Below are 25,592 nucleotides of genomic sequence, written 5' to 3' on the forward strand. Positions count from 1 at the left end.
ACTTTGCCAAGACCACATTGCCAAATGATGACTGTGAAGATTACTCTTTCCGTTCTATTGTGACAAACTTAAGGAAATGTAGTGCACAACCATCTGAAAAGCTCATGCAATATTACAAAAGATCTATAAAGCCGAAAGAGCATGTTAGGAATACTTTACAACCACAAAGAATGGCTATCCCTGAAAGAGCAACTGTTGTGGGACACTTGAGCTTGGGTCCTATGCTGAAGGAAGTTGCAAAGTAAATGCCAACTTTAAAAAAATTCTATTGAAAATTCCAAAATCTGAAGTAGGGCAGCAGAGGGAGAGAGTAACTCCTGGCATCATGTGAAACGTTGATTATTTTCTTGTAATCACTCTCATCAAACAACATTATTTTGTATGTAACCAAAATGTTTGAGGTTCCTGATGATTGGCAGTGAGATACATGGTGCGGTACTGAACCGTGCAGACCAGGGGAAGTCCTGGCTTTGATCGAAAGTGCTTGTGGCTATTGGATGAGGACAGGGACATCTGGGGCATAGATGCAGGCATAGACATAAAGAATGCCTCCTTGGGCAAAATACTGGGGAGGCTGCCCACTTCCATGGAACCCCGTACCCCATTAATAGCCACCTTCAGAAGAGGAGAATACTGGGTGGGGGAGAAATGTTGCCATATTACATTCTGTAGCAGAGACTGGCATTTTTTCATTCCTGAAAGCATTGACTGCCTTATTTTGGGTATGTCGCCTTGCCTAAGTGGCTATTATGATGTATGGGCTCTAACAGTGATTGACCACAGGCTATCGATTCATGAAGGCACATCACATTCTAATGCACTTCTGGATTCACCTGAAATCCACACACACCTCCAGCAGGTGTCACTAGTCAGCAACCTCTATCTCTTGCTGTATTTTTTTCCCGGTCTGTAAACATCTCTCAGCAATTAAACTTTGACTTTCAGGACATATTTAGACCAGTTTGAACTTGGGGGTGTTCCTGGCGAGTGTGGCTCATTTGCTCACTGAGCCATCAGGAAGATTATGTCCTCTAGTCCCTGAAGTAGGGCTTGAACCCATGACCTAACGATATGAGTGCTACCACTGAGCCGAGGCTGTCAGCAGTTAGAGTTCAATCTTAACGTTTTTGACCAAATCTGCTGTGTTTGCACGCAACCATAGCACAATACTAACCGACCACGAACCTCTATCTACCACAGGAAACCTTTTCAGTAGCTCTTTGCCTGTTTATGTGCACACGGTCCTCTGAAAAACATTACTCATCATACAATGAATACCTTGAAATGTATTAGCTCAGCATTGAATTCAAATGTGATGTTGGGGTTAATTTGCTATAAATGTTTCTAATCCAGTCACTGGGCAATCTTGCTTTACCAGTTAGAAAATCTCCATTTTGTTTCATTGTTTCAGGGTTTATGAGAATACTGAGTTGTGTCTGTGTCTCTGTTGCCCTCTGGTGCCTGTGACTATCTGCGCCATATTCAACAACAAATTGTATTTATCTTTGTCATATGATGGATACAAACGAAGACGTTCAGTTGGATTTTGGATCTGAGGGGCAAAAATCCTACAGCTCCCTCCCATTACAGCATCCAGCTATTTTTTTAAAATGATTCCAGGGTTTTTCCACCATTGATAACATGGTGAGAAAGTTTTGAATTTTACAACAAGGAGACTACTTTTTAAAGAAATGAAAATCAGGTTCTCTTTTTGGTAGAGGCTAGATTTATTTTCAGTTGTGTCCTTGCTTCCTCATCTAGTCTTTTCACTACTGTTTTAATTTATCTATTGGTCTCCTGTCATAAATGCCCAAATAGGGAAGCTGAACTAAAGTCTGTTCACAGGCTATAAAGGATTTCACAGGTTACAGCACGGAAGGAGGCTATTCGGCCCATCGAGTCCTTTGACGTGTACTGAAGATGAGGAGTAGCCTGAAATAAAATGCTTGCTGTCTATGTAGCATCCAGAGACAGAATGGAGCATTCCCAGGTTAGGGATAGCACAGATCAGAGCTATAGTTGAGTACTTCCCCCTCCCTCCCCTGAGCGTTATGATGTGAGATACCAGAGGGCTACTCGCACCTGTATGCATATTTGTATATGTCTACATTAGCATGAATGAAGCAAAGAATGTTGGTCTAATTTTGTAGGAATTTTAAGCTGTGAACTGTTGTCAACTGGGAACTTAATTGGAAATTTAAATTTAATTCACTTATGGATTTGTTCTTCCAATTTTCTCTACTTTCCTTCTCCTCTCGTGAAGATAGCAAGTCAGACTGGGGGCCAGTTCCACAGGAGCCAGCAGCCCTCCAGTGCCTCACCCAAGTGGCCATTCTCTGTGTCAGCAGTCTGTGTGTCCATGGGTGTATGTTTCAGCTAAGATGTGGAGATGCCGGTGATGGACTGGGGTTGACAATTGTAAACAATTTTACAACACCAAGTTATAGTCCAGCAATTTTATTTTAAATTCACAAGCTTTCGGAGATTTTCTCCTTCCTCAGGCAAATGTTTCAAGATCTCGAAATCTTGAAACATTTGCCTGAGGAAGGAGAAAATCTCCGAAAGCTTGTGAATTTAAAATAAAATTGCTGGACTATAACTTGGTGTTGTAAAATTGTTTACAAATGTTTCAGCTAAGCCCAAACACACTTACGTGTATTACTGAATGGCAGTCTGGCCGATTTCCACCTCCTTCTCCCTTCCACCCCACCTGGCCAAGGACACTGAGGCCAGTTGTTATGCCACATCACTGCCTAATCTGAGATCAGCTAACTCATCACAGACCAGGGATCAAACCTGGGATAAGAAATAAAATAAATATTTTCATTTATACATAGCACATTCTCACACTGTGGAAACTTTTCAACATGTTCATGAAATGAATTTGATTGCAGTGACTATTATGTAGGTATCAGTGGCAATCATTCTGTGCCGTCAACATCCCACAAACAACAATGGGGTGAACAACAATAGCTTGCATTTATATAGCTCTTTTAATCTAGTAAAACGTCCCAAGGCACTTCACAGGAGCGTAATCAAGCAAAATTTGACACCGAGCCACAAGGAGATATTAGGACAGGTGACCAAAAGCTTAGTCAAAGAGGTGGGTTTTGAGGAGCGTCTTAAAGGAGGAGAGAGAGAGAGAGAGAGAGAGGTGGAGGTTTAGGGAGGGAATTCCAGAGTTTGGGGCCGAGGCAGCTGAAGGCACGGCCGCCAATGGTGGGGTGATGAAAATCAGGGATGCACAAGAGGTTAACCTTTTTTTCATCCAGCTGAGCAATTGGAGATTTCATTTGGAAATCTTAATGCTCATCATAAGATCCTGGAGATGAAGAGATAATATTGTATTTCTCTGCAGCCCATTCTCTTATCAGTACAGATGCTGTCTGAGCCGAATTGAAATTTGGGTTCCAGAGATAGGAACCAAAGGTGTAAAATATCTGGACACAATCATCTGCCCAGCTGCAGAATTTTATTGCCTGTCACTTTTCTCAGAAACTATTTCAACCAAAAATACTGAGTTTCAAAATGTTGCAGCTAATTTCTTGCGTTGATTCCTACAGGCCTGCATGCACTGCCAAGTCTATCTCAATCCCAGGCCAAGATAGCTCCTTGCAGCTGGACTGCAAGGGAGATGGGACCACAGACAATAACGTTGCCTCCGGAGGCTTGAATTCAGTGAGGCAACCAAAACCTCGGCCTCCACTCAGCTCAGGTAAAAGATACTCCAGCTGTATTAAGTGCACATTTCTCTGCACATAGGACCCAGGTAGTATCAGTTTCTTAATGCAAAATAAATGATGGATTTTAAATAAACTAAACTGCTAATGTAGCAATTTCCTCCCATCTATTACAATTGAAAAAACAGTCCTGTCCATAGTCACTACATTTGCTGTAAAGGTTAAAGATGATCTCATGCAACAGACCCATAAATCTTATTTGCTTAACCAGGGCAGATATTACTGTTTATCACTCACACATCACTTGGGGATTTCTGAAATGTCGTCATCTGCACCATTTAGCCTTGATTTAGTCTGCTGCTCCGTTCGACGTCCAACCCATCTGAGATTGTCATAACTGGAAAGCCTTAGAGACGAGAGTTTTTATTTTAAATAAAGCATTGGATGTGGATCTAAAGCAGTTTGTGCCGACCCTGTCCTCTGTGCAAGTAAATTTTAATTTCCCTCTATTGATTTTTACAACTGCCCTTTATAGTCTAGCCAGGCCCTTCCATTGTACTGCTGTTGATTGAGCTCATCTCACTCACTGCACTCAGCTTCTTGGCCCTGTACATCAGACTTTCAGCCTAGAATTCACGCAGTCTATGAGTGGTGTGCCAACTTCCTTATGGCATCTCCCTAGTGTTCCTCATGGCCTTCCATTGTCTGGTCAGCAGGAACATCAATTGGTGGACTCGTGTCTTAAGGCGAAATGGCAGTGAGCCAATTGCAAGATTCTGTCAAAGTTTTAGATTGTTTTTAGAAAACTTAAATTTCTTGTTGATGTGTAAAGTCAAACAGGTTTGTGATTTATTGATGTGAAATCATAGTTTCTATGTCCAGCAGATATAACAATGATGAACATATTTTACATAATAGAAAGGTCAGCTGCCATACAGTACACTTTATGTGCAAGTACTTGGGCTTCTCGGTTAGCGTTAGTCTGTTAGTAATGTAAACTTCACAATTAAAGTGAGAAAATATTACTTGCCTCATGAACAGCAAGTGATTTCATGATATTGCTATTTACAGCACTTGCATTCAAAGGCCAGTTAAACACATGCACCTTAGCAGCATAATAATTGTGCATTACATCTTATAAAGTGGCCGTCATTATAAACAACACATCATTCAACTTACCATCAGCAGTGCCATGATAGATTTGCTAGAATGTATATATTTTTTTAAATACCAAATTATCAGTGTGCAAACTGAGACTATTTCAAGGACTTTGTGTATTTTAAGATTAGAATTTTATTGGATACAAAGCACATTTAACTGTAGTAGACAGTACTGGGGATTCTCCTCCCCACTGCAGTAGTTTTTTTGAATAAAGTTTAAATACAGTTTTTTTTTAACCCCTCGCTACTGCTATTTCACATTGAAGCTCCTCTCCTCCGGGAAGGTGGTTCAGCCAGAACTCGCAGACCATCACACAGCACAGCCCAGTAGCTGTGTTTCAATTAGCTGAGTAGAGATATGCTTCTGCAAGTTTCTTGCTGGAAAAACTTTGTTCCTCCATCCCTCTCTCTTTGTACCACTAAGTTATAATTTGCTTTTGTCTTGAGTGATGCTTAAATTGATCTTGGGTATAAAGAAAATGAAGAGTTTTTTGCAGTAATGCCCGTGTTTGTACTGTTCCTGTTAGGTCTGACTGAGGATGCTGATCAGACCCCGTCCAGTCCAGATGAAGTGTTTCAAACAGGCCATTCTCGGAATTCCAGCTATGCCAGTCAACATTCTAAAGTGTCAGGTAAATATTTCCTGTGGTTCTTTTTTCTGTCTCTGTCTTCTCTTGGAGAGGCTCATTGTAGGCTGGGGAGGTGTAATTTTGGGAGGTATTCAGAAGAAGCTAAACTATAGAGTGTTGGGAGTACGATGTGGATCTGATGACTGTATAATGGGCTTCAGTATTGTTTGGGTGATTTTCTTTATTTAGCCATACGGTTCAGTGGAAGAGGCCAATTTCTGAGGCTGGAACAGCAGGGCCTGAGTAGGATGTTGAATCATTTCAGAAAGAGGAAATAGTTTGTGCTGTTCTCTGGGGCAGTAAAAATGGACAATGTAGAGAAATCAACAGAACAAGGTGACATGAGGAGTCGAAGCCAGAATTCGGTGTCCAGAGAAAGTAACTGGTTGGGGGGGAGGAGGAGAGGCTGGATTTTAAAAGAAGCAAACAAGTGTGCAAGTAGAAGCTAAACAGATGCTCAAAGATTTTGTCTTTGAAAGTAGAGAAAGCAAAAATGGTTAATTACTCCAAGTATGTTCTTTACACAAGTACCTTTCAATCAGAGTGTTTTAGTTGTTGCGGCTATATGTAAAGAAGGGGGCTGATGAAGTGTATTCAGCTTTCCCTGTTCTGCAGTACAAACGTATTGGTTGCTCTTGCAATGTTTTACACATTGCAAATTTCAGATTCTAAAAGTCACTTTTACCCTGTTATTGTACACTTAAGATGTGTGTGACAAATGTGTCCTTACTGGTAGCACTGTCCTTGACTCAGAAAATGATATACTGAAGGGAGTATATTTTGCTCAATGCTCCATTAATGAAAGGATCTAGCTAAGTGTGGGCAGAGAGTTCAAATAAAAAAAAATTGAGAGTCTGGAACCAAATGCAAGAAGTGACTACAGTTCACTCTTTCATGGTGAAGCAAATGAAAAGAACTGACTGCATTTGAAAATTCCTGATGGCTTTCTCTGTTGCAGTGACCTTTCCAAAGATATGACTGCAATAGCCTTTTGTTCCTTCTCATCCAAGTAGCACAATCCTATTTTGGGGGTGGGGTGTTATTCAGTTGCCGTTTAGAGGTTTTTTTATTGCTTTTCATGGTATAACCTTCCCTTGTCTTGTATTCTGGAGTGTTTATTGTATTTTTTTAAAACTTTTTTTTTGCACTCAGCAAGGCAGTTAAAGGAAATCAGTGCTGACAAATGGACATAGAATTACATAGAATGTACAGCACAGAAACAGGCCATTCAGCCAATGTTAATGCTCCTCCTGAGCCTCCTCCCACCTTACTTCATCTCACCCTATCAGCATGACCTTCTATTCCTTTCTCCCTCATGTGTTTATCCAACTTCCCCTTAAATGCATCTGTGCTATTCACCTCGACTACTCCATGGGCCGAATGGCCTCCTTCTGTGCTGTAACCTTTCTATGATTCAATGTGGTAGTGAGTTCCACATTCTAACCACTCTCTGGGTAAAGAAGTTTCTCCTGAATTCCTTGTAGGATTTATTAGTGACTATCTTATATTTATGACCCCTAGTTTTGGTCTCCCCGACGAGTGGAAACATCTTCTCTACATCCACCCTATCGAACCCCTTCATAATTTTAAAGACCTCTATTAGGTCACCCCTCAGCCTTCTCTTTTCCACTTTCTTATTTCAGCACCCAGTGTTATTGTCAAACATTCCCAGGGCATGTATAATATAGCCAACTCCCACTGCATAAATTTTCCATTTCCCACACCAGTTATTCTCTCAGTCTGTCTGGTTGAGATTGCCAGTTAATACCAGATTAGAGATTTATGCTATGTGCCCACTAGGAACTTGAGTTGGGTCTGCCCACCCTCATATCACGTTGGACCCTCAAAGCCAGAGACCTTCTTTGCTGTACTCTGGGCTAGATTGAAACTTGGGGTGCCAGTAATGAAAGGGCAGTGTGTTAACCCACTGTACCATCCAGTCCCCAGTAAGTTGCCTCCTATTTGGATCAGTCATGTTTACTCCCAAAGTGATGAATATTTTCGTCTCTAAACCATAAACCATCTGTTTTTAGTCTGTAGGCTTAATCATTTAAGCAATTAATTCAGATTTATACATTTTTGTTGTTCGAAAAAAAAAAATACACTATTTTAGATGCTGAGTTTGAAATCTCCATCCTCCAAAGGAAGATAACTTCAGATTACATGTGGTTACAACTGGTGCCTTTTAGACACATCACAACTTTTAACTGTCTCAAGGCAAATCTTGAGAGAAAACTGCAGCAGCTTGAGCTAACAAAACTTTAGATAGATGCAGAACTAAAGCTGTTTAGGATTAAGGTCATGGAGCACATAACCACGTCCCACAAATCTTTTTTTAATCTGCACACTCTCATTAGGAGGAGTGCAGTGGAATCAGTACAGTCCAAGATCCCTTTCAGGATCAAAGTCCGTCACAGTTTGTGTTTCAGTATCATTGCCAGTGCAGAAAACTAGGCACATTTAAACGGAATTCCACCTTTAGCGATACCTTTTATATATTAATCGATGGGAATCAATAGTGGGATTGGAGACCAGGTCAACTTCAGAGCCCTGATGTCTGTAGTATTCTACTCCAGTGCATCAGTACATAACTGGTTGAGACAAGTCAGTGGATCTCGACACTGCTGTCATGATCGTGGAAGATGAAATGTGGGTGTCGCTGATAAGCCCAGCATTTATTGCCGTCTTGTTCTGAATTCCCCCACCAGAGGAAAAAGTTTCCCTGTATCTACCCTATCGAATCTCTTTATCATATTAAATACCTTGATTCGATCACCCTCAACCTTCTAAACTCAAGGGAATACAAGCTGAGTTCATGTTAAATTATGAGGAAAGTTTATGCAACCTGTCGTCATAATTTAACCATTTAAACCCCAGTATCATTCTGGTGAATGTGTGCTATATCTCTTCCAAGGCCATTATATCTTTCCTGAGGTTCTGTGTTTAAAACTGAATGCAGCACTCCAGGCGGGATCTGACCAAGGCTGTATACAACTTCCTCACTTTTGAATTCTAACCAGCTTAGGCCAACATTTCATTAATCTTTTTAATTACTCTGTATCTGAGTTCAAGCTTTTAATGATTTGTATACAAAAATCCCTTTGCTTCTCCGCACTTCCCATTCTCACCATTAAGAAAATAAAAACAGTAAATGCTGGAAACACTCAGCAGGCCAGGCAGCATCTGTGGAGAGAGAAACAGAGTTAAGAAAATATTCGGATTTGTCTTAGATTCAAGCCTCTCACTTTTCAACATTGAACGCCCACTCACTTAGTCTATCTGTCCCTTTGTAACTTCCTGTGCCTCCTAACTTGGTATCATCTGCAAATTTAGATATATAACTCTCTCTCTCTCTCTCTCTCTCTCTCTCTCTCTCTCTCTCTCTCTCTCTCTCTTCCTTCATCCAAGTCATATAGTGAAAAGCTGAGGTACAGATCCCTGGGGAACAACACTTGTCACATCCAGCTAATCACAGAACATTCCCTTTATCCCTGCTCTCTGCCTCCTTCTCGATCAATTACCGACCCATATCACAAGGTTACCTCCTATTCCATATTTTTGCTAATAATCTCTTGTGTGGAACCTTGATGTGAATACTGCATCAGATGTTCCAAAATAGTGGAACAACAGCAGAAAACGTTGGAAACACTCAGCAGGCCAATCAACATCTCTGAAAAGAACAGAGAAGCTAAGCTATCGGGTGTAACCCTATGTCAGAACTGGAAAAATGGAAAATTATCAGCATTTAAATGGGAAATGACCAAAGGGTAAGGGGAGCAAAAGAACTCACGAGAGAATAAGTATGGGTAGAATGACCTGCCGTCTCTAAAAGAAAAATAGGAAATGGTTAAATGGCTGAAATGATATTAACATGAGACTACTGGAAGAAGCATATTAAAAGAAATTAGAGACCTTACTAGAATAGTTAAATATTTGTTGTTTGGTCTTTAGTGAGCAAAGATGTTGACTGTATTTCTGCCTGTCATGATGGGTAATGGGATATTTCACATATGGAATGAGTATTAAAGCTGCAGTTTGTTTGTGCTCTGGATGATGTCATAAACAGATTAAGTGCCAGATTTTGCTCATTCTCGGCTATTTTTTTTAAATGTACATGGCAGTCTCGTATGGAAATCATGCTGATGAACTAAAATTAGTGCCAAATGAAAGACTATTGTAATACAGTACAGAAGAATATAGTTGCGTGATTCACAGGAGGGTGCAATCTAGAATCTAGACGCCCAATCCCATATCGAGATGGTTTGTTCTTTGGAAGGCCTGGGGCTAAGATGAATTGTTGAAAGAGATTAGTCATGTTGTATTTGTCTGTGGATAGTTCTTAAATAGTCCAAATCGAATAGCAATTTTTGGCTAATTGCCGTTAATTAAAACTGCACTAAAAAGGACGCTGATCCCAAAGTTTGGTGCGTAGTTTATATCTATAGAGGAAATTCTTTTATACTTGCAACTTACAATTGTTTATTGAAAATTCAATATTGTTTCAAAATTCAGGTTACAGCACTGAGCACTCCCGGTCCTCTAGTCTCTCAGACCTAACTCACCGGCGTAACACATCCAGTAGTAGCAGTGCCTCTGGAGGCCTCAGCATAACCGTCGAGAGCACAGAAGGAGAGAAGGAACACAAACTGGAGAAACCGCCACGGCCCCCGAGGCCAGCACTCCCTCCTGACAGGCCATCCAGGTACACAGCTGTTCTGTTTAAAAGAGGTAGTTCCCTATCTCTGGATAGTGCACATCCTGATAGCAGGACCCATAGAAGGTGAGACCACGGAACATTGTGTGTACAGTTTTGATTTGAAGGGTGTTACTGTTACCAACTCATGATATTTTCTGTGTTTTTTACATTTTATCCAGCTCCACACTGTTCGGTATCTGAGATGTGTTTGTTCCAGATCAGAAAATGTTTGTCTGTAGTCTGACATTTTAAACAAAACTGTAAATAATGCATGCTTCGTACCATTCAATGTTTTCTACTCTGCCACCAGATGGCCTGAGCATCTTTGTACCCTGTAACCTCTCACTGTAGGGAAACTTAAAATTCTGTCTGACTAAATGGGTGGATATTTTATAGCTCCAAATGCTTGGGTTTTAAATACATTCTACTCTTAATTCAAAGTTGCTTTGTTTGAATTATCTGTTCATTCAAATTTAAATCGTGCTATTCTTTTAAATTGCTTATTTCGTGCCACTGGATAATTCAATATTTTTTTTTTCAAGCAAAGAAACAATTTGAATTAACAGGATTCAAATAGCTGGATATCTTCGATTTTGGTTTTGACTGTTTGTCTCTGAATATCCAATCTATTGACCAAGTTACGGTGTTTCAAGGCATTGTATTACCTCGTGTCCAAAATAGAAAATACAGGGAGAGGGGACGAGCTGTCCTTCCACCTCTACAAGCTGGGTTCCAATCCAACCCAGAGTGATTTGACCAAATTCACCTCTGCTGACTGAAGTTTGGGCAGTCTCAATCTGTGTCCTAGTGGATGATTGTCTGTGCCCCCTAAGACTTCATATAGCTCATTACTAATTGGTATTAAATTTGTAGCCTTCCTCAAAGACCCAAGAGTTTCCGTTGTAGGAATGTGTTTGATGTGGGCAGAGTAGAAAGTACTTGAATTTTCATCTGACCTGTGCTGTATTTGACAATGCAAAAAGTGGGCACAAAATTTTGAAATAAATATCAGACCTGGAGTGCAACAATGCTAATTATGTAGAAGTTAATAAAAGCTTAATTAGTGCATTAGCTGATCTGTGACCTTGGCATATTCTGTTTGTGTTTGAGCCACAGTGTTGCACAACCTGTTGTCACGAAATAGTACTGTTTGTAAATTCCAATTTGATACGGCATCAGTGGAAACAGCCTAAGAAAACCTAATTGCAGCTGCCCTGATGGCTTGGCGAGCAAGTGCTTGGTGTAGTACTAGGCTATATAGACCATGAAAGCCCTGTACTCTGCTGAATTAGCTGATCTCACCCAGGGCAGCTGCGTGGATGCTGCACGTTGGCCTTTGCGGTCCTCTGCTAAGGAGAGGAAATTTGGCCCGAATTCTTGCTCCTAATTATGATCAAGTAGTCCATGCAGATGTTGGGTGAAGATGGGATTGACTGCTGGTTCCCGAGGTGGAATGTCCTATAGCTGCTCAACCGATTTATAATGACTCCTTGGGCAAGGCCTGTAAAAGTCAGCACTTTCAGGAGAGAATTGTAAGGAAAAAAATATGACCACTTCTTTCTGTAATGCAGAGTCCTCGTGTACGAATCATTGATCTAATAATTTTTAAGTGTGTAGTTCTATAACTTCTAACAGATTCTCCATCCCTTAGGCGGAAGAAGGAAACGGTGGAGAGTCAACCCACTTGGGTTGATGACACCAGAATTGATGCAGATGACATTGTGGAAAAAATCGTACAGAGTCAAGATTTCACAGATGTCAGTAACGCTGAAGGTAAGCTCACCACTTCATGGTGCCAGGTTTTTTTTCCCCCTCCTAATTCTGGGGTATGATTCCCAGGGCACCATCAACCATCTGTTACCTCGTCCAAGTGGCTACTCTTTTATGGCCAAGAGGGCTGTTAAACCTTGGAAAATCACCCAAATCGGGAACTGCCTCTTTCCAAAATGCTGCTTATTTTACAAATGTGTTGTGAGGTTAGTATGACTTTTAAGTTCATAACAAAAAGAAAAATGTCATTTAAATTTGCTGGTGATCTAACTCCATTTATGTCCAGCTGCTATAGAGAGTCTGGCTCTGGCAGAACAGTCATCACGTGCATCAGTTGCTGGTGGGAAAAACTGTGATGTTGTGTGGTCTGTTGATGAGACAACTGTGGAAATATGTTGATTTCAACAATTGCCAAATCTTGTATTCCACTATTGTCAATTAGGCCACACAAGTATTATAGAAATTACAGCACAGGCAGAGGCCACTCAGCTCATCATAGCTGGCTCTTCAATCAGAGCTAATCCCACTTTCCTGCCCATCCCATACTCTTTTATGCTTCCTTTTCAAATCCTTATCCAATCACTTTTAAATGACATTATGGTCTCAGCGTCAGTCTCAACTTGTGGTAAAGCAGTCCATGTTCTAAATAACATTGCATATAGAAAAAAATCTTCAAACTTCTCCTTTCGTTCAACTAGTGACAGTCCTGAGTCCGTGACCCACAGTTACTGATCTGCCAATCAGTGGAAACAATCCTTCACTATTCACCCTCTCAAATTCCTTTCCTAAACTTTGAAAACCCCTGGTAGATGTTTCTTAACAGTCACTGTTCCAGGAAATTAAAAAAAAAAACAATTGCAGCCAAACCAATTACTTGTATAACCCGTGAGTGTAAACCCAGAATCTTATTTGCCTTTTTATGGCCTTTTCTACCTGCACTTCTACCTTTTTATAGTTTTATGCATCTGCACCCCTAGAGCTCTTTGTTTCGTTGCTCTGTTAAAAATCTGATCATTTAGGTTATACTTTCACTGTTCTTTTTCCTAAAATGTATTACTTCACATTTATCTGCATCAAACGCTATCAGCCCACTCCATTAACTTGGCAATGTCCTCCTACAATCTCTTGCATTCTACCACAGAGTATGCTGGAACCCTCAGTTTGATCTCATCAGCAAACTTTGATGTTGTTCCTCTTGTGCTTGGGTCCAAATCATTATATAAATGGAAAACAAAATAGGTTCCAGCGCAGATCCCAGGGGCACCAGGGCTTTTGACAAGGTCCCACATGGCAGACTGGTCAGAAAAGTAAAAGCCCATGGGATCCAAGGGAAAGGGGCAAGTTGGATCCAAAATTGGCTCGGTGGCAGGAAGCAACGGGTAATGGTCGACGGGTGTTTTTGTGACTGGAAGGCTGTTTCCAGTGGGGTTCTGCAGGGCTCAGTACTAGGTCCCTTGCTTTTTGTGGTATGTATCAGTGATTTAGACTTAAATGTAGGGAGCATGATGAAGAAGAAGTTTGCAGATGATACAAAAATTGGCCGTGTGGTTGATAGTGAGCAAGAAAGCTGTAGGCTGCAGGAAGATATCCATGGACTGGTCAGGTGGGCAGAAAAGTGGCAAATGGAATTTAACCCGTAGAAATGTGAGGTAATGCATTTGGGGAGGGCAAACAAGGCAAGGGAATACACAATAAATGGTAGGATACTTAGAGGTGTAGAGGAACAGAGGGACCTTGGAGTGCATGTCCACAGATCCCTGAAGATAGCAGGACAGGTAGATAAGGTGGTTAAGAAGGCATATGGGATACTTTCCTTTATTAACCGAAGCATAGAATATAACAGCAGGGAGGTTATGCTAGAGCTGTATAAAACACTAGGCCACAGCTTGAGTACTGTGTACAGTTCTGGTCACCACATTACAGGAAAGATGTGATTGCATTAGAGTGGGTACAGAGGAGATTTATGAGGATGTTGCCAGGACTGAAGAATTTTAGCTATGAGGAAAGATTGGATAGGCTGGGGTTGTTTTCTTTGGAACAGAGGAGGCTGAGGGGAGATTTAATTGAGGTGTATAAAAATTATGAGGGGCCTAGATAGTGGCTAGGAAGGACCTATTTCCCTTAGTAGAGAGGTCAATAACCAGGGGCATAGATTTAAAGTAATTGGTAGAAGGATTAGAGGGGAGTTGAGGAGAATTTTTTTTCACCCAGAGGGTAATGGGGGCCTGGAACTCACCGCCTGAAAGGGTGGTAGAGGCAGAAACCCTCATCGCTTTTAAAAGGTACTTGGATATGTCCTTGAAGTGCCGTAACCTACAGGGCTGCGGACAAAGAGCTGGAACATGGGATTAGGCTGGATAGCTCTCTTTTGGCACAGACACGATGGGCCGAATGGCCTCCTACTGTGCCGTAAATTTCAATGATTCTATGATTCACTATCCACATCCCCTAATCTGAAAAGCATCAATTTACCCCTACTTTTTGCCTTCTCTCTAGCCATGGGGCTACATTTTCCTTAGTGACTTAATTTTTATATTAAGTATCATGGCATCTTCTCATGCCTTCTGAAAATCCATATGTACAAAAACCACCCCATTCCTTTTTATTTGTATGCTTAATTATTTAAGCATGACTTGCTCTTTACAAACCCATTCTGACTATCCCTGAATGGCCTCCCTAAATGTTCATTAATTTCATCCCACAAAATGGACTAGAGGTTTACTCACAAGAGATGAGACTAATTTCCTGGCTTTCCCCCCTCTTGAACAGGAGTGCAATATTTGCCATTCTGCAGTCCTTTGTCACAATTTTAAGATTTTGGGAAAATTATGGTCAATGCCCCTGCTCCCTCCTTCAGTATTCTGGGATGCCTCTGCTACCTCCTCCCCAACCTCCTTCAGTATTCTGGGATGCCTCTGCTACCTCCTCCCCAACCTCCTTCAGTATTCTGGGATGCCTGCCATTTAAGACTGATCATTTATACTGTAGTTTGTATATGGAGTTCAGACTGATGGCGAGTTTCTTATGATGTAGATAGTTAATGATCATAAATGTCGCCACTTTTTATTTTTTAAACGAAACATTTGCTGGTAATACTGTACTGCGTTGGTGTAAATAGGAGCATGAGTGCTGGTGATGGGGAGTTCAGGTTCTTGGGTTACCCAATGTTGCCATTAGCCTTATTTTGAATAAAAGGTACCAATATGCTGCAGTGAAAAACACACTTAAACCAATTTGCTTTCATTTGTGATGTTCTTAATTCATCAGCTCAAATTTCTCCTAATGCTACCACTGTGGTGACAGGACTGTAACCATCAGTACTTCACCCTAGTGTTCCTAGCTCAAAAAGTTGTCTTTATATACAACCCCAGTTTAGAAGGGCAGAATCTGTAATTGTACTGCAGGGTGTTTTCACAGTGAAGCCAGTCTGAACATCTCACGCACTCACCGTTGCAGTTCATTGAAATCCTCGTTATCTATTTCACAGTGCCCTCTGGTGGGGTTAATTTTGCCCACATGTAATCATTTACAAACAGATTGGTACTTTGTACAAATATGGACAATGCAATACAAGAAGTGGTGTTACTTCATTAGAACCAAAGGGAAACCAAAACGTTTCCACTTGTGTCAGTTCACAGGCACATAAACTGGAGAAGCAAAAAAAAATGCAGCATTGCACTTGCTCCAACTCATTTCAAGTCTAATGGAAATTTAATACAGCAGTAATGCAAGTCATCAGCCAAATGGTTCCATCCAGTTAAGGGAATAAAGACTAAAGTGCCAGTATTAATCGGCTTGTTGCCTGCAGTGGAAAGTATCTTCTATATATTTCTAAATCTGATGGAGATTTTTTTAGATATTAGCAGTGATAAAGATAATAATTGAGGATGTGATTGGTAATATGTCCATAGTAAGAAAGGTGAATAAAAACACTCCACCATCCCCCATGTAGAGTGGAACAGGAAGTGTGTTTCTTGTTCTTGGCAAGGTGACTTTCACGTATACTCCTGGCCACATTATTTTTAATGTGAAAAGACAGTGCCAACAAGAGGCCTCTTGGCCCCAGCAATCTAAGCAGCACGAGTTAGAATTATGCAGCACAGAGGGAGGCCATTCGGCCCATCATGCCTGTGCTGGCTCTTTGAAAGAGCTAACCAGTTAGTCCCACACCCCTGCTCTTTCCCCAAAGCCCTGCAAATTTCTCCTTTTGTTAATCTGGGTAGATTTCAGAAAATTACAGAATTCCTATCCAAGGATTTTGTTTTAAGTCCAAAGAATACCTTCCAGTTTAAAAACAAGTTATTTTTAGGCTCCTTTCCTTTTTTCTCTCCACTGTTCTGTAGCCAAGTGCAACCCATTCATCAACCAGCCACAAGGAGGTGCACATGGATGGCTCCTAATTTTTTTTTAAAACTCCTTGATCTTGACCTCATTGTGTAAAAATAGTCACTGACAGACTCTGGATGTAATAGATTCTCTTTTGATCAATTTATTAATTCAGTTCATCAATTCATTGCAGTGCTGATGTTGTGCTGCATTATTGAAGGTGCCAGCATTTGGATGAGCCATTAAACCAAGGCTGTGTCTGTATGTTCTCCTGATTCAGGTGAACGTCAAAGATCCCATGCCAGTATTCGAAGGAAAAACGGGGCGTTCTTCTGCTGTTCTGACCAACATTCCTCAACAAACACCATCAAACGCCAATTAACTGGTCATTTATCTCCTTGTTGTTTGTGAGAACTTGTGCACCAAATGGCTGCGTGTTTACCTGCAGAGCAGCAATCATTGCACAATTGTGCTTTGGGTTGTTCTGAGAGACATGATGTGGTGTTATATAAATACAAGCCTTTAACTCAGTGTTCTGAAAATGAGAGCTGTCATCAAGGGCATAAGTTCTTCTGCTGTTGAAGTTTTGAGCCAGGAATGCGCTTTGAGTTTTTTTTTCTACAGTGTGCTAATACTGCGTACTCTTCATTTCATTTACAGACAGTAATTTAAGGCTGTTTGTGAGCAGAGATGGAACAACAGCACTCAGTGGCATTCAGCTGGGAAACAGGTGGGTTTCATAAATCACATGCTCAGTGGACCACAGCTGAGTGGTCCTATATAGTTATCTATATAACCCCAGATTATTTAGTGTGGGATTTTCTTCTAAAATGGTCCTTTGGTACTTTCTTTTTAAAATAACCCTTTTGAGGTTTGTCTTGTATTATACGGTTGAGCCCTTTCAGTCTTTAGCTTGTCTTTCTCCTATTTGCACAGAGGAATCCTTTAGAGTAATATTTTTGACCCTTTAAATCCACAAGTGTTTTAATGCAATATAGTGACTTCTCTACCTGACAATCCTGTGATCGAGAGGTTTTGTTTAACAGTATCTAGGTGAACACCATCTCCTGAGGGAAGGGTTTCCTCTCTGCCAGGTATACAGAAATTGTAAACACATTCTTTATAAAAATGTTGAAAATTTTGCTATACAGAAATTTTTTTTCCCTCCCCCGCTGTTCATTCAACAAACTGATCTCCCACAGCAATACAAAGTTTAATCCTCGTTTAATGGTTTTCTTTCTTTTCCCATCCAATCTGGGGAAAATACCATTTAGTACCCTCCAACCTAAAACATGACTCTTATTAGGTGTGCAGGGACAGCAAAATATACTTTATATTGCACAAGGTCCAGAAACCCGGAAAGATAAAAGCTGAGAGAATCTATTGACCAAAACTGCTTGCCATCCCAGCATCAGCTGTGCAAACAAATTCTAAAAACAGAATGAATGTAAAAAAGTAATCAAACTGAGATTTGCTATAGATCGTACCGTCAGTCTATGCTATACTCAAATGTATGTTTGTGATTGTGTATTTTCTCATGAGATATTTTTGCTTATGACGTCAGTGCTCAAGCAATAGAATGATCTGAGTATTGCCACGGAATCTATATTCTGTGTTGAGTAACAAACACTGTTCCTTTCTCCACAGGGTGTCTGCAGGTGTCTTTGAGCCTGTTGTTATCGAAAGCCGTTGAGAAGCTTGTGAGCCACTCTGCATCTACTAACCACTTTCCATTCAAGCTCCTTGCCTACCGTGCACCTAGTCTTATCATCAGGTCATGCCGCCCACCCGCACAGCTGGACTGAACGAGGAGGGTGGCTATTTCTATCCGACAACCCCAAGAATTGGCAGACGTTGATTCTGACTGCATTGGAGTAATAGGGAATTGGGTGGGAGACAAGTTCAAAAAAGGAACTCCATCCCTTTCAGTCGCAAAGCCTACTGAATCAATACAGATATTGGGATTTAATTTTAGATAAATAATTTTTGTGACATTGAAATTTTGTTTCAAAAATCCTTTTGAAACACAGCACACAAATACCAAAACCATTTGGCAATGAGTCAGTTAAAAAGGTGACCATTTTTCCATGAGATGTTGTGGCATTGTTATTTCATGGTAAACCAGAGCTCTATATATATATATATATATATATATATATATTGCTGTCTCCCCATTCCTGAGCCATTCATAGACCAGGGCTGAAGACTGCACGTTGCCCTTTGAATTTTTGACTGTGGTGTCAAGAGAAATCAACTTTTAAAGATTTTATTGTGTTTAGCCCAACTATCTAAGTTACCCTGCGTGTGTAGGAACCACTAGTTTGTTTTACACAGCCAAAAGTGATCGTGATTTTGGTTACAAGAAAAGCACACAAGTTTTTCATTTAATTTTAACAATTCCAATACCATAATTTCTGGTTTCAGAATCACCCGTCAAGAAAAGGTGGGGCCATTTTTTTTAACAAAGTAGGGTGATCCAATTCCAAATAAAACTGTGATTTGTTCCAATTCCTAATCAGAGTCAACCATGACGCCATCAGAGGGCACATCAAATACGGTGATGTCTTTGTACTGAGTATTTGAGTACCTGTTGGGAGTTGGATTTCTCCTGAAATGAAGTAATAGGATGATTTTTTTTCTGTAGTGACTTTATTCATGTTTTCTGATGCTTCCTGCGTAAGTCAGGGACTCGGCAACTTCATGCACATAAATGTTCTTTTAATAACTGAAGTTAGGGGAGCATGTTTCTTTAAAACGTTATAGGCAGGGAGCAAGTTCATTCATCTTCATAAAAATCCATATTTTTTTTTAAATCTCTGTTGCAGAAGTAAAAAAAAAACAAACGTGTGTTTTAACTTGTACTATCTGAACACTTACTAAAAGGACCATGGCCGAGTTTTCATGTCCAAGGATGAACGTTTTTAAAGAGTCAAGTGGCATACTGTTGCAGTAACAATAACCTAGTCAGAAATTATCCGGAGCAAAAAGTGCATTCATGTGTGTTCTGATACCTACTTGCAGATACTGGTGATGTGTCACTGAACCAGGCATTGGTGACCAATGATACCTTCTAATTGTACCCAACTGTCCATAACAGTAGGGAAGTCCTGCCCTTGCTGAATTTCTGATATTTCCTCACAGCTGAATTATATTCTAAGTATAAGTACAGGCTGCTGATTCTAAAACTGGGATTACCCTCAAAGTCCATTGGTAAGTGTCCTTTAGTATAGACTTTGCCTGCTTTGAAAGATGGTTCCTGTAATCCTTCAGGGTTGAAAATGTTTTTTTTTCCAGTATCAATTCTGGGACAGCAGAGTAGAATTTACTGCCCTGTTGATCAGAGGGACAAGTTGAAGAAGTGCCATGGATTTTTGCTACACAGCATTAACAACAGTGTTTCTCATAGAGTACTATACAATTGCAATACTTGATTCTTGCCATTGGAAGCATCTAGTGATGAGAATTGAGCACACCAGTAGTACAGTACTCTGTCCTTCATCCACTGCTTTTCACTGGTCAATCAGACTGCGAATGTGTATTCTAATTGTCCAGATCTTGGACTTTCTGGTCCGGAGCCAGTTTTCTGCTAGCTACTAGCAGCATTGGTTGCCCCTTAATGGAACAAATGACTCCAATCATTCAAGCCTATAAGTGGGATCTCTTTAGTGATGTCATTTGCTGTTCCTGTCTTCTGGCGGTCCTAGCATTGGTTAGCTATGCACTTTGAAAACTTGTACATTTCCTACACTCTCCGTGTCGTCTTGCTATTGCATGCCATAGGTGAATATTGTGGCCCAGTTTGACGTACTGTGAACAGTTAACTTGTACACTATCTCTATCTGTGGTATTTTGAGGCCTAAAACACAAGGCTGTGATGAATCTTATCTCCTGATTTTTGTTACTGTTTTAACAACTGTTCTGTGACAGCTAGTGTAAGGAAAACTCTTGCTTAGTTATATTTTGACTGCAGAGTCAGAATTAACACTTTACCTGCTGGGAGATACTTCAGTCGCGCAGACAGGTTCACAAATGACTAAACTCACCTACTTCAAGCCCCTAAAAGTCTGCATATTTGTTCAAAAAAAAATCTTTTTGCGGCCTTTGTTCAGCCACCGCACTAAAGCGCAAGATGCTTGAAGCAGTAAAAGAAACCCCATTCAGTCAACCTATATAAAGATGGAAGGCGTTTTCTTTAATTATGGTGAATTTTGTACTCATCAGTGTTGGTGTTGGAACATGGAAACCCAGTGTCTGCACTGAGCACTCCCCCTCCCCCCAGGATCAAGTATAGCGCAGTTAGATGCAGAGTAAAGCTCGCCCTGCTGCACCAGTTGACATTTTTTCCATTTTCCCACAACTCAGTGACCTCTGAGATTGAGAATTAATACCAAATTAGAGCATTTTTGTACTAACGGCACATGCCCACTAGGAACAGTGTTGTGATTGCTCAAACTCCTCATTCCTTATAGCCAACAGACAGAGGAGACTTTCATCCCATCAGACTGGGTTGGATTCAAACTCAAGATCCCCTTAGGTGAAAGGAGAGTCTGCCGCCCAGCCCTTGTAAAAAGAGTTTTATCAGCCCTTCGCCAGCCAGCTGATTTAAGCAGAAGTTGACAAGTGGCCTGTGATGCGTTACGTATGTCCACTCATAACTGAGGCTGCAGTGGGCACTTTTAGTGCAGATTTGTGTGTTTTTTCAGCAGGAAAAAGAAAAGGATCTTGGTATTAGTGCCAAGGCTTAAGTAATACCTATTAATTGGATCCTCAAAGCACATGCTTGCACCCATTTGGAATTTGCGCACAGTTTGTTTCTCCGTTTTTGTGCTGCCCCCAACTTGCTTATTTTACTGAGAGGTCACTTTCTCAGCTTGCATCCTCTCCAGCTTCGGGCTAGTCCCCTGCTACAGCTGGTGTCTGTCCAAAATAGTCCCATTAAGGTTCAGTACAATGAAGTGAGGCGCTTACATACTCTTCCTTGTTTCGAAGTAATAACATTGTTATATATTGTGTATGGCCAGGGGCAATAACTGCCACAGGCGTTTAATCTGAGCACAGAAGCTTGTTATGCAAGTTCACGTCGCGCAAATGTTATAAGTATAGTAAAAAAAACTATAGATTTTTCTACTGTTAACTGTCCACAAAGTGGAATGCTGCCCCTATTGACAAAATTAGAGTGAATAAAAAATATTTTCCATTCTACTTAATCAAAGGAAAAGAAAATGTTAAATACTTTAATTATCTATGTAGTTGTATTTTGGTTTTGTAGATTTTAGTTGTAAAAAATTATCTCCAACATCATCGATCAGTGTACTTAATAATGCTTATCAGCTAAATGGCCAACAGTCTCGTGACCCCCATTGTACTAGTGATTGATCTCCCCGCCACTTGGCTCTGTTTAATTTTCTGCATTGTGGCACTTGATTGTATAGATCTAAAACAGATTTCTGACTCCTGTTTTTTTTAACAACATAAACAGCCTTTGAATGTTGAATTGGCAGAGTGCAATACACATTTATTGCAGGCAGCTCAGAGAGGTTCTTGCGTGTTAGGATACCATGCAGGGATTTCCATGGAAAACCTTTACTGTAGCTAAATTCCATGCCCATCAAAGGGATCACGCACATATATATGTACAAGTGCATATATGTGTGTGTAGTACCACAGCCTTTTTCTGTATTGATTTTTATCAAGAGAAGTTAGTAAGCTTCTCAGGAGGTGCTGAAAAGCAGATGTTTTCAGCATAGTACTGCTACAAAACCAGATCAAGGGTTAAAACTGACTACTTTTTTTTTGTTTTAATGACATTTGATTATTGGAGATCAAGGCATTCAGTTAATCAAAGTTTAGACCAAATTCCCTTTGAACTGTTTTCTTTTTGTTCTAGCAGTGTTTCCCATTTTTACTTGCTGTTTTAGGAGGAAGCATCACAAGTTACTGCAGGTTTCACTGACTGAGGAAGCTTCAATTTGTACAGTACTTTAAATGTGGGAAATACGAACTGAATTGCCACTTACTCTGAGCTCCACTTATTCTGTGACTTGCTGTTGCCATCGAAAGAAACAATTTTATTCAACCAAAGCAAAATGTGTTGGTAACTGAGACTTGGAGCAGCGGTCTTTTAATTCCTTCTCATTTCTTCTCCCATCCCAGTTTAATTTTCTCCCACTTCTATGTCATTCCCTGGTTGAGAAGCTGATAGGTGACCTCTTACCAGGCCTCTTCCCTCACCTTTGTACCTTTGCCCTGTGTGAACTCATGTACTGCCACTCCATGGCACAGCAACATTGGAGTACCAACCCACCATGCCACCTCAGAGGTCCTTTTCTAAGTAGGGACAGCGCTCTTGCAACCTGGAGATTGAAGAGAGCGGACTTAAAAGGCGATCTCTGCACTGAAGGTTGCACTTGCTTACAAGACCACGTGAAACCAGTAACTTTAAAAGGAAGGCGGGACATTTTAGTTACGACAAAACGTAACTCATGGGGCTTCTTTTTAATAACGAGACTACATCGCACCAAGAAACTTGTGTTCCCAAAAGACCACTATTGAAGTGAAAGCACCTTGCTCTTGTTGAGTATGGTCTGTGGGTCCACTTTACTCAATCCATTATAAAGATACTGTATTAGCCATTAATCCAGTTTAGAGCTCAGGTGTACTGCTTTTTTCAACTCAAATTTAATTGCTTCTTCTGCCAATCAAATATTGATCACTGATTTTTGAAAAAAACAAATAACTATTTGGTGATTGCTTTTATTTGTAAAACTGTCCAATGTTGACCACTGTTGTAGGAGCTGTTTTTTTTTTAGTTGTTTCTGGTTTGATTTTTGGTTTTTTTGCCATGTCTTACAGTGCTTACAACCAGCAGGCTGGTTTGTGTGCTGTACTGTTGCCATAGTGAGAGGAAAGCCCATTAACATGGGCACCTCCCAGTGTGATATTAGAAATTGTGCGTTTAGTATATTACACTTTGGTGTCGATCGTGTTTCTGATTTTCTTTTGTAAAAGGCAGCATTTTTTTTTGGTATTACAGTGTATGAGAATTTATACTGGACTGTGTAACCTCTGACTAAAGACATTTGCATGATGGAGTGCCACCTATCCACACTGACCAAGGCAGCCTCTGCCCAGTCAGGATAAAGGTAATTAGTTGAGATTTTGTTTGTGCCCCTGTTTTAGTTCCCATGATATATTCACAGCAGACAGCAAAATATTGACACATGTAACGAGGGTTTTCCAGATCACCGCCTCAGGATATTACAGCAACAGTTGAATGCAGTCACTCTTGGATATTAAAATGAGTGCAGTTAATTGCACCAGCTATGTGAAGCCTACAGTGTGTTCACTTTATAATGGATAGATCAATTAAAGCTACTGTGCACAGCATAGCCATCCATCTAAAATCATTAGTTGTACGTCCTTACTTGGATTGGGGAGGGATGGGAAGGTCAAACAATATAAACGATAAATGATATTTTAACCAAATCAACCTAAAGCCATTAACCCCTTTAATTTTGCAGTACCTGTCCCCTGTTTCCTCTCCCTTCCAGGAGAGGCTGATTTAATGACCAGCAGACAGACTAGTTAGGATGTGTTCCCATTGCACAGAGGAGACTTATTTTGCTGTCTGTTGTGAATGTCTTGAGTTTGCAGAATCTCACTCTTGAATCTTTTACAGGCGACTAAATATTGTCAACCAGATGTGAGCACTTGCTTCATTCCAAAGGTTTATTTTGATTATCATTTGTTTTAAACTAATTCATACAACTGGAATTACTGGTGCCTGAGACCTTGGGTCCTGGTTTAAACTGAAAAGCAGATATTTTTGAGTTGAGATTCTGCAACTTCATTAGCATAGAATGAATGAAAGTGATATAAATGGAAATAGCATTCAGAAAGAGACCCGACTTAAAGCAAATGGCAGTCAATTTCCTATGCATTTCTTATGGAAAAGCAAATTGCTAAAACCTCCTAGCTAACAGTTAACTGGGTAATTCGAGTAACTAGTTAGCTAGTTATCACAGTGCTGGACATGCCACTTTCAAAAGCGAGCAGGAAGTAAGAGGGGAATTGGAATCTGCTGTACGCTCCACGAACTACTGCTGACGATCATGTGTTCTGGAGGCTTTTTGGCTGTTTAAAGGAGTGGAGTAGGTTCACTGAATGCAACAGTGGGGTGTAAACTCTGACAAGTGGTTTATTCAAAAGCCTGGTTATTGATTGGACTACTTTAGTGACTATCAGTGTACTTTTAATTGCTTCCTTGGTGAATTGTTGCTTGTGTCTGCATTGCCTTTGGAATGTTATTGTGTGATTTCCCTAGGGTATATGGGAACCTTGTAGGTTCTGGAAGTTCCAACTAACGAGCAGCATCACCTCAAATCTGGACTGTTTGATAGTGTTTAATACTCATTTTTAGCTTATTTTTAATCAACAGCTGATTAAATGGCAGCATCTTAAACCTATATGGGATGCTGAAGGTGCCAACACACCTATATCTGACCAGGTGGCACATTCAGTAGATTGATATTAATGATCCTAAACACCTCCTTTAACCAGTCATTTTCGGGCAAATGAAGTGTGGATATCTGGCACCCCACTTGTCTTAAGTAAATCTGTATTTCTGAAAGGGATTTGAAGCTATGCATTGGGAGTTCTAGGCCCTTCAATAGATGGATTTAACATTTTCTGAAATGACCTAACTCTCAACTAAAGTTAAATGATGACAAAAAGATTTTTATGATTTTTGTTAAAAACAAAGGTGTTACAAGAATGTATTCCGAATGATATATTTAGACACTTATTTTTGTGACCCTATGGAGGTGGGTGTACAGGTTTCTTAAAAAAAACATGCCCAGAGGATGTGGAATTTATAGAAATGTTTATCAGCTGGAATATTGTATAACATTTAGATATGTTTAGAATGCACAATGTACTGTAATTGGTTAAAAGATATTTGTATTAAGGTTATTTGTTTCATATTTTAAAGTGTAACTATAGGAGCAGTATCATGTAATACTGTCTGTTTTCTGGGAAATAAATGATATTGGGTACCTGTATTAACAATAAAACTGTTATTTTGTGTTTAGCATAAAGAATTTTATTTTAAAATTAACTATGGTTTAATTATGGTTATTTTGCTTTTTATTGGTGCCTCTCTTCCCCCTGAGGGACAGCAGTCAGAGTCGGCACTTAAAAATTCTCATTCACTCCACACAAGGACTTCATTTTCCATGTTGTATTGTGAATCATGCTTCTCACCTGCATTAGCGAGAGTGGCCCACAGGCAGAAGGAACAAATCATGTCCAAAGGCTTCCAGTGATTCACCGA

At 40.3% G+C, this 25,592-nt stretch overlaps 1 protein-coding gene across 2 annotated transcripts in view; it reads left to right on the forward strand.

The window, feature by feature from the left end:
• eeig1b (estrogen-induced osteoclastogenesis regulator 1b) overlaps window positions 1-25,376 on the forward strand; it is a 122,428-nt gene extending 97,052 nt beyond the window's left edge. The window contains exons 6-11 of one of the 2 annotated variants that reach the window (XM_067969904.1): window positions 3,564-3,715; window positions 5,368-5,472; window positions 9,982-10,249; window positions 11,817-11,938; window positions 16,922-16,991; window positions 17,909-25,376. In XM_067969904.1, the coding sequence (XP_067826005.1) occupies window positions 3,564-3,715; window positions 5,368-5,472; window positions 9,982-10,249; window positions 11,817-11,938; window positions 16,922-16,991; window positions 17,909-17,954 (763 nt within the window). In that variant the 3' untranslated portion in view covers window positions 17,955-25,376. The remainder of the gene's footprint in view (window positions 1-3,563; window positions 3,716-5,367; window positions 5,473-9,981; window positions 10,250-11,816; window positions 11,939-16,921; window positions 16,992-17,908) is intronic. The other variant, XM_067969905.1, reaches the window with a different exon arrangement.
• Window positions 25,377-25,592: the final 216 nt, after the last annotated feature.

This window comes from Heptranchias perlo, chromosome 31 (assembly GCF_035084215.1).
Source record: "Heptranchias perlo isolate sHepPer1 chromosome 31, sHepPer1.hap1, whole genome shotgun sequence".
In the NCBI taxonomy this organism is placed as follows: domain Eukaryota; kingdom Metazoa; phylum Chordata; class Chondrichthyes; order Hexanchiformes; family Hexanchidae; genus Heptranchias; species Heptranchias perlo.